This window comes from Mastomys coucha, unplaced genomic scaffold, assembly GCF_008632895.1.
Source record: "Mastomys coucha isolate ucsf_1 unplaced genomic scaffold, UCSF_Mcou_1 pScaffold15, whole genome shotgun sequence".
In the NCBI taxonomy this organism is placed as follows: Eukaryota; Metazoa; Chordata; class Mammalia; order Rodentia; family Muridae; genus Mastomys; species Mastomys coucha.
This window is the reverse complement of record NW_022196897.1, coordinates 118402380-118416320: the sequence shown is the minus strand read 5'-3', so window position 1 is coordinate 118416320 and position 13941 is coordinate 118402380. Positions and strand designations below refer to the sequence as shown.

The following is a 13941-nucleotide window of genomic DNA, read 5'->3' as shown; positions in this document are numbered from 1 at the left end:
AAACTGAGGTACTTGTATGGAGAGAGTGTGTGACCCAGATTTTCTTCCTTCATTATCTGGTCATTGATGTAGTCACAGCACAACAGACTAGCATTACCAGGTATAATAATGGTGGTGTCAGGTAAATCATACTTCATCATAGCTAAGACCTCCATAGACCAAGATGCCTATGTAGTCTGTGTGGCAGGAGGCTAGCTTGAAGTGAAATAAGGCCAGACACACTGTGTATTACTCACACAAACCACTATATCCCTAGACAAACTAGTTCCTCTACAACCCAAACATGTCACACTCTGAGAAATGTCACCTACCAATAATATAAGCAAAAGGCAAAATACCAAATAACTGATTTTCTACCTGCAGCATCTGACTCTTCCCCAAGCCTGGATCTCCAACAATCAGGACATGTGGGTCTCCTCGAATGGGAATCCTGTTTTTGTCATCTGCGTACTTCTGGCTACCACCAAAGAGCGCTAACGCCAGACCTGCTTTAACAAGCTCAAGAGGAAGGAGAGAACAGAGAGAGAAATGTAAAGATACTAGCAAAAGGCACTCCTCATGTCTACAGCATGGGGCACTCTTGCATGTGTATGGCATGGGGCACTCCTGCATGTTTACAGCATGAGGCACCCCTGCATTTGTATGGCATGGGGCACTCCTGCAGGTCTGCAGCATGAGGCACTCCTGTATGTGTATGGCACGGGGCACTCCTGCATGTCTGCAGCACTGGTATGTCTGGGGACTGTCCCCTTTGCAGTGCTGATGGAGCCCAAGGCTTAGTGCCTGACTAGTCAGGTGCTCAGGCCTGAGCTGCACCACCAGCCAGGATGTTTTTTAACATGACTGAATTTTACTGTTTTACAAGGAAGTTGAAAAGCAAACCTAAGCATGTTTGCAATCCCAGCACTCGAGATACAGACACAGGAAGGTTATAGGTTCAAGGTTTTCTGGGGCAACAAAGCAAAAGCTGGTCTAAAAAAGAAAAACAAAATGTGTCTAGAAACAACCTGCTATAACATTACAAATGATTAAAAACAAAGACTGGAAGTATTTAAGTCAACAGGATCTTAGCAATTGCTAAGAACAACCTTGTAAAACAACAGTGCACTCTAAAGTGAGAAACAGCAAACACCTCTTGGTGTTTACTTAGTGTCTAGTCACTTTGAAAGGCGTCCATTCCCAGGAACTGTCGACAGTTCCAGGGATAGCATTTGCCTTCCACATACACTTACAGGTCAGTGCTTCTCAACCTTCCTAATGCTACAGTACTTTAATCCAGTTCCTCATGTTGTGGTGAACCCACCAAAAAATAACTTCAGTGTACAGTACTTCATAACTGTTATGAATTACAACCCACAGGTTGAAAATTGCTGTTATAGAGAATGATGGTTCATATTAAAATATTAATGATTAGTAAGAGAATCTCACTACTTTAAAGTATTAATATTGACAACAATGTACTTTTTAAATAAACTGAAGTAATATACTTACTTCATGACCAAAAATGACAGGACAAAGTGAGCTGAAAAACAGAATACAACTTTTAAATTCTAACTTAAATTGTATAGGTCCATTAGAAGAGCTACTTTATAATTTGCTTAATCTCCTTTATTTAATATCAAAGGGGAGGCAAAGTTTTATCTTCTCAACCCCATAAATTTTATTCTTATAGTAAACTTTTTCAAGTCTTATTTAACCTATAAAGAGAAGAATGCTTCAAAATCTATGCTCCAAGGGAGTGCTTGAAGCCATCTTAAAGTAATCCAATACACATCTGATCTGACAGAACACTTAAAATACACTATCATGAGGTTGCCTCCACTCCCAGTTATTTGTTTTATTTGAACAGACATCTTGAGACCTGCACAGTAAGTCCCTGAAGGGAGGACACTAATGCATGAGAACAGCACAAATGGTATTCAAAGGTGGTATAAAACTTCAATGATTTTCAGCTCAATTCAGAAGAGTCAAATTAAGAATGTGAATATAGGGCTGGTGAGATGGCTCAGCGGGTAAGAGCACCAACTGCTCTTCTGAAGGTTGTCCTGTGTTCAAATCCCAGCAACCACATGGTAGCTTACAACCATCTGTAATTGGATCTGATGCCACCATCTGATGTGTCTGAAAACAGCGACAGTGTACTCACATACATAAAATAAATAACATTTTTTTAAAAAGAAAAGAAAGAATCTACAAGGGCTGGAGAGATGGTTCAGCCTACAGAGTACAAGCTGTGAAAGCATAAGGATTTCAGACTCCCAGCACCCGTGTGAAAAACCAGGTAGAGTGGTGAACTGTAATCCTAGCACTGGGAAGGGGGCGACAGAAGCATCCCTGGTGCTCATCTCACGCCCAGCCCAGTCAACCTCTAAGCTCCAGGTTCACTGAGACAGGCTCAAAACATAAGATGCTCACCTACAGAAACACAAGGAACATACTTGATTGTCAACATAATGCATGCACACATTTTCATGTATGTGTGTGCACACACAAATGGTATTTACATATATACATTTTGTAAGCAAGGGGCAAATAAAAACGGATAGGGAAGGAACCAGGAGTAAACTATGAATCATCTTCCTTTTTTTTTGGTTTTTCGAGACAGGGTTTCTCTATATAGCTCTGGCTGTCCTGGAACTCGCTCTGTAGACTAGGCTAGCCAGGAACTCAGAAATCCGCCTGCCTCTGCCTCCCAAGTGCTGGGATTAAAGGCGTGCACCACCACCGCCCAGCTCATCTTCCTTTTTTAATAAGTGAAAACAGAAACTGGTGCCCCTTGGAGCCATGTTCTAGGCTAATGGCCACCCACACCCTACCAATCACCTGAAAGTCTATCACAGACTTTTCTATAGCTACAGAAGCATCCTCAGTAGACACAAAGGTGGAACAAAAGTGCTGGGCCATTCCTCAAATCTAGGTCCCCATAGGCAGCTAATGGCAACTACCTGCTCATTGGGGCACTACAGCCCGGTGTCCCTACTCTGTATTACTCCTGCCTTCCTGCTATTTTTAAGCTCTTCTCCCAAATAAATGGAATTTAGCCAAATCATTGCTTCCAAAGGAATCTAAACTGACACATTACTTGTCAGATATCAGTAATTCTAATACTATCTGCTCTGTTCTCTCACCTAGTATTGGTCAATGAACTTTTTCTTAAAGGTCAGGATGTAAATAATTTCAGCCTTGTAGACTGTATAGACTCAGTCTAAAGCATTCAACTTGTAGTATAGAAGGCAGCTGCTAACAACATGCAAATAAATCAGGTTGGGGTGTTTCACCAAAAATTTTCAAAAAACAGCCTGCCTCAATTGCCAATCTTCTGATAAATAAAGTGAAGGGTCCTGGAAAATTCTACTTTGAATGATGAAATCACAATCAAGAAGACAGAAGGGAGGGACTGGCAAGATGGCTCAGTGGGTAGGAGCACTAACTGCTCTTCTGAAGGTCCCTAGTTCAAATCCCAGCAACCACATGGTGGCTCACAACCAAATCACCTGTAATGAGATCTGACGCCCTCTTCTGGTGTGTCTGAAGACCAGAAGAGAAGACTCTCTTCTGGTGTGTTTGAAGACAGCTACAGTGTACTTATGTATAATAATAAATAAATCTTTGGGCAAGAGCGAGCAGGGACTGATCAAGTGGGGTTGACTGGAGTGAGCAGAGGTTTTAAATTCAATTCCCAACAGCCACACGAAGGCTCACCACCATATTGTACAGCTAGAGTGTAGCCATATACATTAGATAGATACATAAATAGATAGATAGATAGATAGATAGATAGATAGATAGATAGATAGAAAATCTGAAGAAGAAGAAGAAGAAGAAGAAGAAGAAGAAGAAGAAGAAGAAGAAGAAGAAGAAGAAGAAGAAGAAGAAGACGACTACAACTACGACAACAATGACAGAAGGGAAAAAGGCAAACTGGTGACCAGGGACAAAGGGCTGCTAAGAGACGACTTCACTTATAACCAGTAAGGATGACAGAGAGGTGTCTGAGGCTCAATGTGGCCGCTCCTGTGGCTGCACCTTGGGCATCTGCTCAGACAACAGACAATTCCTATGGAGCTTACATCTGCTGACCCAATCACAGCACTAGCTATCACAGAGTAAATCGGGATGCCTATTTGGAGGAGAAATCTTGAGAGATTAAGGACAAGAACTCAAGATTCTCAAAACCTTCCTCAGTTGGTGAACTGACATACTTCAAGCAGAGAGACAAAGTCTCAATTCTGAAGCCCAAAGCCTTGGAAAAGGGAGTATGACAGAACTTATTTCTTTACAGACTGCATTCTAAATCTTCTTTCTTCATTGCTCCTAGGCATGGTAAATTCAGTCTCATGGTTTTCCTCATTGTTTCAAAATTACCCCCAAACTATCAGGATGCCAAAGCATACTATATTATAACAAACTTGTGAGAGCCGATCTTCATTTACACTAGGTATTGCTTTTTTCTGAAAAGGTGTCAGTATAAACACCTATTGCCAAGTGTATGGTTTTGTTGCTGCTACACACTCTCACCACAATGCAAAGGTGGCTAGGAACTCCTATAGGTGACTGAAGGTGGCTCTGTTCCATAAAGCTTTACTCAAGGGTACTAAATGTCATATAATATAGGAATTTCATATAATTTTGTGTTATGAAGTACTCATTTTTTTTAATCATTCATAAATATAAAAACCTTCACAGGTCCTAAAACAAAAGATAGTTAGATTTGGCTTATAGACTCCTTTGCCAACCATTCTGTCTAGATTTTTTGACTAGTAGCAAGGGTGAGCTGACATGCATATCCCTAACAAAGCTTCAGGTAACTTAATACATACTTGACAATAAGCTTAAGCAGGTTCTCTTGAGCCTGGATCTCTTGGATGGCATACAGGTCTTTGAGGGAGAACTCCATCAGTGTTCCCTGCTTACAACCATCCTCTGCAGTCTGTGCTTTCTGTCCTTTGCTGTTGCTAACAGAATTTGCTTCAATGTACAAAAGGAACATGCACTTATCATTCTTATTTCGAGAACCTGTAAATTCAAAATATTAAATGTATTGTTTTCATTTTCCATACAACAATTGAATAGAGTGTTAAACAAGATTTATAATTCAGTGACTTTATTTACTCCCTCACTTGAGGCTTTTTAGAAGCAAAGCCTCAAGATTAAACTCAAACTGTGACTATCCTTCTACCCCAGCTTCTTAAAGAGTGGAATTTCAAGCCTGAGCCACCAAATACTTCATCATACATAAGGAACAAGGAATTTCCTAAATTATTGGAGACACAGAAATATCTTATACAAAGAAAAAAGCTAACACATTACTGTTGAGAGACAGCCATTGAGAAAGTTACAACATACCTTCTTCGGTATTTGAGACTTTGACAATTCCAGTAACAGTCACTGTATCTCCTGGGACACAACTATCTACGAGATCATGAACAAGTTCACATTCTATCGTTCGAGGGATCCGACCAGCTTCTCTCTGTGCATCAGACATTAGCTCCTGGATTCTAAGGCATTCCAAAGTTTTCAGTTAGAATATATCTTACATACAGTTGTTTCTTAAACTCAGGATCTGTATAATACTGTTCTAGATGAAGGCAGACTGGCATATATATATATATATATATATATATATATATATGAATCTGTGAATTCATATATATATGAATCTGTGAATCTATATATGAATCTATATATAGTGAATCTGTGTATTCATTCACCTAGCACCCCTCAAAAACTAATAAATAGGACTCACTCTTTCTGAAACCACCAAATAGGAAAGTAGTGGTGGGTGAAGCAAAATGAGGTCCAGAATGCACAGACAAAATTCACAAGCAATTTCCTTAGCTACTGAGATGCAAACACATCTTCCACATCACTGCTGAGAGACAGCTGTTGAGAAAGGGCACAGAGAAAGGGCAACCCAGGTTCTCAGCAGAATCCCAAGAGACTAGGGAAGAGTTGGTACAAGGTTACACAGGGCTACAAAATTACTATCTCAATACAGTAACAATAAAGCACACATTTCTAGAAATGATATAACAAAAAGCCATTTTAATTTACAAAGTGTGCAGAAACACGAAAGGGTAAGGCAAACAGAAGGTAATGGGCAGCTAGGAGATGCATCTAACAGCAGGCCAAAGAGAAAATAGTGGACAGTATACAAGACAGCTAAAGACAACTCCGGGACAGAAAGTGCCAAGGACCAAATGAGGATAACTGAATATTCCTTTACCACTTCATAACCGCACAAATAAAGAGATTATAAGGTGGGGGCAGGAGTGTCCAGCATCCTCAAAGGAATGAGCGTCAGAATAGTATCACTATCTCACTAAGCAGGGAAAATTACATAGACCCAACTAAGGGGCTGTAAGTCTTTTTTTTTTTTTTTTTTTTTTTTAAAGGGATGGTTATGGACCTATGACATATAACATTACTAGATAAAAAAAAGTGATGATGTTGGAGAGATGTCTCAATGGTTAAGAACACTCACTGCTCTACCACAGGACCTAAGTTTGGTTCCCAACACTCCTGAACTGCCTATAACTACACCTCCAGGGGGCTCGATGCTCTTCTTCTGCTCTTAAATGCCCCTCTTCTGACCTCCATGGGCGCTCATGCTCACAGCATGCATTCATGTAAACATACTACACATAAACAAATCTTCTTTAAAAATACATAAATAATGCCTGACTCTTAAAACAAATAAAGCAAAACAAGCCAATAATAAATGGTATAACACACTGAACAGAGAACAAGAGCATGTCATCAAATAGTCCACTTCTAAGTGACCCTTTATCTAAAACATCAATCTTATCCCAGCTCATCATGGAATGTACCATGAGTCACATCATTCAGATAGGAAATGAACCACTTCTCAGTAGCAATGGGGAGGTATCACTCCATCCTCTCTAGAATCCAGTAACCAAACAATTTCAAAGAAGCAATTATCATTTTAAAGCACAGAGCCATCAGTAATCACTGCCATCCTAGATTAACTCAGAAGAATGAGAGCTTCTCCTATATTTAAGGGTCTGGGTGCTTACTTGATCAACTGCCAGTCCATTGTAACTGTGAGAGGAGAGCTGCGCAATGGAGCAAATGACCTCCCTCGGCACGCAGGCACAGGACACTGCAACAGAAGTCATTTACATTCAGCATCTGGCAAGCCATGATCACGTTAAGAAAACTCAGTTATAATTCACCCACTTCTTGCTACAATCTTCAGCTGTCAGTCTTAGTCCTTTTCTAGATGACCCTTCCCATCCTCTGTATTTACTTCATTATGAGTACCAAAGCTCCCTACTTACCTCCATATCATGTATTTATTGCTTCCTCTGTCCCAGGCAGTCTCCCAGTCCTTGGGCTCCTTGACTGCACCACCTCCTTTAGGCCATTAGCTTTGACCCAGTCTTTAACTTTTGAAAAGCCTTTCACTAAGGATCTTCACTAGCCCTCGGCTCTCCTCTAGACCCCTGTGGTGGTATGAATAGGAATGGCCACCACAGATTCATGTTTGAATGCTTGGCCATAGAGTAGAAGTGTGTCAATGTGGAAGCAGGCTTTCAGGTCTCCTATGCTCAAGATATGCCCAGTGTAGCTTCTCCTTCTGCTGCCTGCAGATCAAGACATAGAATTCTCAGCAGCTTCTCTAGCATCATGTCTGCCTGCATATCACCATATTTCCCACCATAATAATGGACTAGACCTCTGAAACTGTAAGCTAGTACCAATTTATAAGAGTTGCTGAAGCTGGCGAGATGGCTCAGCGGGTAAGAGCACTGACTGCTCTTCCGAAGGTCCTGAGTTCAGATCCCAGCAACCACATGGTGGCTCACAGCCACCTGTAATAGGATCTGATGCCCTCTTCTTGTGTGTCTGAAGACAGCTGCAGTGTATTACACTGGAATGAGCTGGGCGCAGCAAGAGGGGCTAGAGCGAGTAGGGCCGTCCTGAGTTCAATTCCTAGCAGACACATGATGGTTCACGGCCATCTGTACAGCTACAGAGTACTCATACACATAAAATAAATAAATTAATTAAAAAAAAAAAGAGTTGCTGTGGTTGTGGCATCTCTTCACAGCAATAAACCTTAACCCCCTTTGCATTGTTTGTGTGGTACAGTCACTTGACAAGTTCTTCTCATTGTATATGCAAGTTGTGTTCAAGCTTCCCTATGTCACTTTCTGTGTGTGTGTATGTGTGTGTGTGTGTGTGTGTGTGTGTGTGTGTGTGTGTGAGAGAGAGAGAGAGAGAGAGAGAGAGAGAGAGTTTGAAGCTTAAGGCATTGTATCACATATACAACAGTATAACTCCCAATCAGGAGAAGGAGTCAGTTTTCTCTCCTGGAATCTAAGCAGTCTGACTGACTCTAATCAACCATGACAGAAATGGACTTGCATGATTTTTAAGGCTGGCTTATGAAGAACAGCGTTCTGCCTACCAACTGATCTCTTTCCACAGCAGCTGTCAATAGCCATGAGTAGACTATGAGCTCTGAACTGCCTTAATGTGTGTGAAAAGCCAAAACCAACCCATAAGAAAGGTGTGATACCTCACTCTACCAGATCCATTTTGTAATGGCAACTCCACAGAGGCGCAGAGGAAGAATTACCCAGGTGAGGGTTCTGCCAGCCTTCTAAACCCGGCAATCAGGAAGCATAATGAAGTCTTGTGGTTCTGAGCTCTATGTGTGTGGCCACTTGCTCCGCAACAGCTCTGTTCAAAAGCACTAGTAAGGTTTTCTGTAACCTGATGTGCCTCCTTGGTAAAGAAGACAGGAAGGTACAGTCAACTAAAGAACATATTACCTTCGTAGGAACACTGTATTTTCCATCTGGAAGTGGGAAACTCTGAATCTCTCCACACGCAGCACATTGAAAAGCCATCTTGGTGCAAAGAGGCTTTATGTTGCTGACTCGAACCACAGTCCCTCTTATAGAGATGTATTTTCCATAGCAAGTTGCTCGTATATTCTTGAGGTGTGTTAAGGGTTCATAGTTGTACACTCTAAAAATAAAACAAGAATGTGTCTCTCCACTTACAATGTACAGAGAAGTTATACTTTCACAAGTTCCTTTTAAGCGTAACCATGGAATTCATCCCTCTGTATACCAGAAACCTCACAAGTTAAATTTTATTAAAAATGAAAAATGCTAAATCCCATAGATAGCCGTCTAGGGAGGAAGTGGGAGAACTTTCTCTTTAAAGAAAAGCAAGTGAGGCAGTGCTCACCTTTCATCCCAACACTTGGGGTAAGAAGCAGGCAGATCTCTGAGGCTGAGACCAGCCTGGTCCTCAGAGCAAGTTCCTGGACAGCCACGACTACACAGAGAAACACAGTTATCAAAAACAAAAATAAAAAAAAAAATATCCCAGGGCTGGAGAGATGGCTCAGCAGTTAAGAGAACCAAATGCTCTTCCAGAGGTCCTGAGTTCAATTCCCAGCAACCACATGGTGGCCCACAATCATCTATAATGGGATGCCCTCTTCTGGTGTGTCTGAAGACAGCAACAGTATACTCATATACATATAATAAATAATTCTTTAAAAAAAAATCCTAGTTTAAAAGAAGAAATCCAAAAGAAAAATGCTACCTATGGGTTTCTAATTTTTGAACTCACAGACAGATGCACCTGTCTGTGCTTTGTGGGTGCTGGGACTAATCGTGTGCACTGTTATAAAATATCTTCTATAAATTTTGGAGGAAAAAAATGAAACTCTGAAGTTTAAAGTATTTAAAAAACTGAATATACTACAAAGATAAACTGGAGAATATTGTTCTCTTGTATCAATGTAAATCTAAAAGTTTAACCAAGTACACCCCACAAGTTATTACATCTATCTAGTAGTATCTTAGTCAGGGTTTCTATTCCTGCACAAACATCATGACCACAAAGCAAGTTGGGGAGGAAAGGGTTTATTTAGCTTACTTCCACACTGCTGTTCATCACCAGAGGAAGTAAGGACTGGAACTCAATCAGGTCAGGAAGCAGGAGCTGATGCAGAGGCCATGGAGGGATGTTCCTTACTGGCTTGCTTCCCCTGGCTTGCTCAGTCTGCTCTCTTATAGAACCCAAGACTTCCAGCCCAGGGATGGCACCACCCACAAGGGGCCCTACCCCCTTGATCACTAACTGAGAAAATGCCCCACAGCTGGATCTCATGGAGGCACTTCCCCAACTGAAGCTCCCTTCTCTGTGATAACTCCAGCCTGTGTTAAGTTGACACACAAAACCAGCCAGTACAAGTAGTCTTGACAAGTTCAAAACCAATCTTCACAAAGGTTTTCTGGCTGGGAAATCAGCTTACTGGAGTAGAAAAATGTTAACTGTATGATGTCTTTGAATAATCCCCAGCAGGCTGATTTGATTATGGTATCAAATCAAATTAGCAAGAAACATAAACTGACATTCTCAATCTGGCTTTGCTCTTGTTGTTGTTGTTGTTTTTGACATTTACTGTTCTGTGTATGCACCATGGCAGGCAAGTGGAAGTCAGAGGACAACCTGGGGAGTTGATTCCACTACACTGCTTCTGTAAATTGGGCCCAGGTCGTCAGGCTCAAGGGCAGCGCCTCTCATCCACTGAGCTATCTCAGTAACCCAAGGTTCTTGTTCTTAAATACTTCCCACTACTCTAAATAATGCGAGAATACACTGAATGTAGTTCACAAAGGAAAAGACACAAATGACCAACAGATACTTAGATTTTGCTGTCATTAGACATCAGGGAAAAGCAAATTAAAACTGCTTTGAGATGCCATCTCAGTCAGAATGACTATCTGTCAGGATTCCTTACACATTGCTGATGGGAATGTGAACTGGTAATCAATATGGAGATCTCAATTATCAAATGACTCAGCTACAGCACACCAGAAACTTGCACACTTATATTTCCTGCATACTATTCACAACAGCCAAGATAAGGAACTAGCCTAGCGTCTGTAAGGGTAGGGTACATAACGGAATTTTACTAAACCGTAAACAAGAATGAAGTTATGACACTCGCATGAAAATGCATACAACTGGAGATCATTTCATTATGCAAAATATGTGAGACAAATACACTCACTGCATGCTTGCTCACATATATGAAATATAGATTTATAGACACACAGACAGAGGACACAAACGTAGGAAGTCATGAGAGTTGGGGAGCAAGTCTCAAGGGAGATAAGAGAGGAAAAACAAGAGAGGGAAATGGAATCTCTGTGCTATGAAAACAGATGTGGAGACTGTTGGAGGGGAGGAAGGGGTCCACCCAAATGCTGAGAGGGAAATAAAAAGAGCCAGTGGGGGATGCCAGGAAAATAAAAACAAAGTAACATTTATATACATATAAAAATTTCACAACGAAACTCATTTGTTTGTACTATAACTAAAAGGTTATTGAGGAAAAAATATCATCACATTTCTCACCTTGCATAAATATGTGGCACATTTACCATTGTTTCTCCACCATTAGATAATCCCTCTTGAGCTTGTAATTCAGCTGCATGCCTTTCAAGGTCCTTAGTTAATACCTTAATCGAAGATTGAAAAATAAATATTCTCTTTAAGCAAAATTCTCATAGAACCCAAAATTTATGAACAGCCCAGAAATAATAAATAAATAATACCCTGATAATCATTTAAAAGACTAATATTTGATTCTGACTATTTATTTTGCAGTAGGTTCTTTTACTTGGGATTTAGCATCCCTACTTACTTACTACTTTTGTCCCGCATTAACTTAGCATTAAAAAAACCTTACAGTAGGGGCTGGGGAGATGGCTCAGCAGTTAAGAACACTTGCTGCTCTTGGAAAGGACCAAGGTTCAGTTCCCAGCATGGTGACTCAAAATCCATCCATCCATTGGTTCTAGAGGAACCAATGCCCTTTTCTTACCTCTGGGAGCACTAGTCACACATGATATATACATACATATGAACACTCATACACATAAAATAACAGCCCTCTAAGTCATTACACACAGGGTTTCACTAAACAAATTCTGGAGGGCATATCTTAGCCTAAGCCAAAGCAGGAAGGATGGAAAGGAATTGTGCATGTTAGAGTAAAGAGATGGTGTAGTTGTCTGACTAGAGAAACAATGGACGCCTGGATGAGGCAAGATCATCAGTGCAGGGTTTCTAGCAGTATATATAATTGTGTGGTGATCTGTTTACTGCAGTTGCATATCCTGACTTCACTGCTGTGTCCAGATTCTACATACCCCCTTAAGACCTATCATAAGCCCACATCTTCCTCTGGTCTTCCCCATTGTGCCCCAGCCTGTGAAGACAGCCAAAATGCCTGTCCTGGGATCCGCTTCCCTTTACCTTGAAGCACTTATGTGCGTACTTTCAAAAGTTGTGTTGTCTGTCCCTAAGAACAACTGATACAAACACAGAACCTACTGTCACTTCCAGTTTACATACAGGACTCTTGGGGAAATAAGTGATTTTCCCAATGCCAAGAAACTACTTCTGAGACAAATCCTTTTGCTCCAAGTTCCTAACACCATGCATGTTTTATATTTACAACCAGATACTTTCTCAAAAAGGAAATACAACTTCTAACTTCTGTATCTTTAATGAAATTAAACTAATTCAGGTAAATTGTACATAGACTGAACTTACAATCTCTTAGGGGAAGACTACAATCCTTAAATTCTAAGCAACATCTGTTAGCAAAAGCTAAGTACCTCTCAAAAAGTACAAACACTATGATATCTCCTTTTAAGACTTTGAACAAATTTACCTGATGTATTGCCAGCCCCATACATGCCAGTGTTTTCTCAGGGGTGTCTCTTAGTGCATTTTCTATATCAGGTATCAAGTTAGTTATTTCATCATCTTTTGTCAGTTCTTTAAAATCCACCAAAATGCTTCCTTTTCTTTCTATTTCATCCTATAAAAGATTAAAATTTAAACATAGCAGTTGCTTTTTTGAGTCAATTATCATGTGTCCATTTAGTATACACTTCAGAAAGTATGTAATAGTCACACAGTAATAATTCTAAGTTTTCTTACATAGTTGTAATATTGTAAATGTATTTACATATACATACTTAACAAACTTTTGAAGTTGGTATTTCTAACACCTCCCCAACTGTACTGCTCATGCTCACTGGCTCCTCAAACACTGCCCAGTTAGCTGTCACATAATGTATGACTGCCAAAGTTGGTATAGAAAGCACTTACCTTATCATATAGGTCGATATGCCTTGTGAAAAATTTCTCAAATGCATCAATCTTCTCAATAAAAGGAGAGTTATTACTGTAAGCTAATCCAACAAATTCAGCATTAGCACCAAGAATCACAGAGCTAAAGACAATCACTATCTTTGTAAAGTAAATTCTATTAGTTCAAACTGCCACTTGTCAATTATTTGCAAAGATCTGGAGACAGACCAAAGCTTAACTGTAATCTCAAAATTATAATTAAAATATTTTAATATTTTTACAAAGTTGTATAGTATCTTTAAATTTCCCTCTCACAGAAACAGTCTAAGGAAATGCAACTGGGTCAATTTTAAGCCATGTATCCCTTGAATTGCATCTTTAGTAATCTAAAAATCACTTTGCAGTGGTCTGAGCTAGCTACCGGGGTGATGATGAAAATTGTGTGGCTAATGTATCCTAAAGGAACAAAGGATCCCCTATGAATCACATCTATCAAATTAATAGGGAGGGGAAATGAATTCATTCACACAATGAACACTGAAAGTCTGTCACAAGACAGGATCCTTGACTACAAGCACTACAGTACACTGTAAAAGAAAAAACTCTCAGCTACAAAGAAAAGCAAGAACAAACCCAGATGTCCTAAGATATATGGTAAACGAAGATACCATAAGAAAACAGAAAACCAACATCTATACACTTTGCAAACATCAAGTGCCATCTAATTCTTGGTAAGAAGCCTATTACTATTTCCTGCTGTCTACTGTCATCTTTGCCCAA

General features: G+C 40.1%; 1 protein-coding gene across 1 annotated transcript in view; it reads right to left on the bottom strand.

Annotated features, from left to right (window-relative positions):
* Mcm8 (minichromosome maintenance 8 homologous recombination repair factor) overlaps positions 1 to 13941 on the bottom strand; it is a 30971-nt gene that overhangs the window by 14539 nt on the left and 2491 nt on the right. Inside the window, exons 4-12 of the mRNA XM_031372000.1 lie at positions 13180 to 13262; positions 12737 to 12886; positions 11413 to 11516; positions 8802 to 9000; positions 7038 to 7123; positions 5347 to 5498; positions 4821 to 5016; positions 1492 to 1522; positions 358 to 498 (exon numbers count right to left, since the gene is read on the bottom strand). Of these exons, the coding sequence (XP_031227860.1) occupies positions 358 to 498; positions 1492 to 1522; positions 4821 to 5016; positions 5347 to 5498; positions 7038 to 7123; positions 8802 to 9000; positions 11413 to 11516; positions 12737 to 12886; positions 13180 to 13262 (1142 nt within the window). The remainder of the gene's footprint in view (positions 1 to 357; positions 499 to 1491; positions 1523 to 4820; positions 5017 to 5346; positions 5499 to 7037; positions 7124 to 8801; positions 9001 to 11412; positions 11517 to 12736; positions 12887 to 13179; positions 13263 to 13941) is intronic.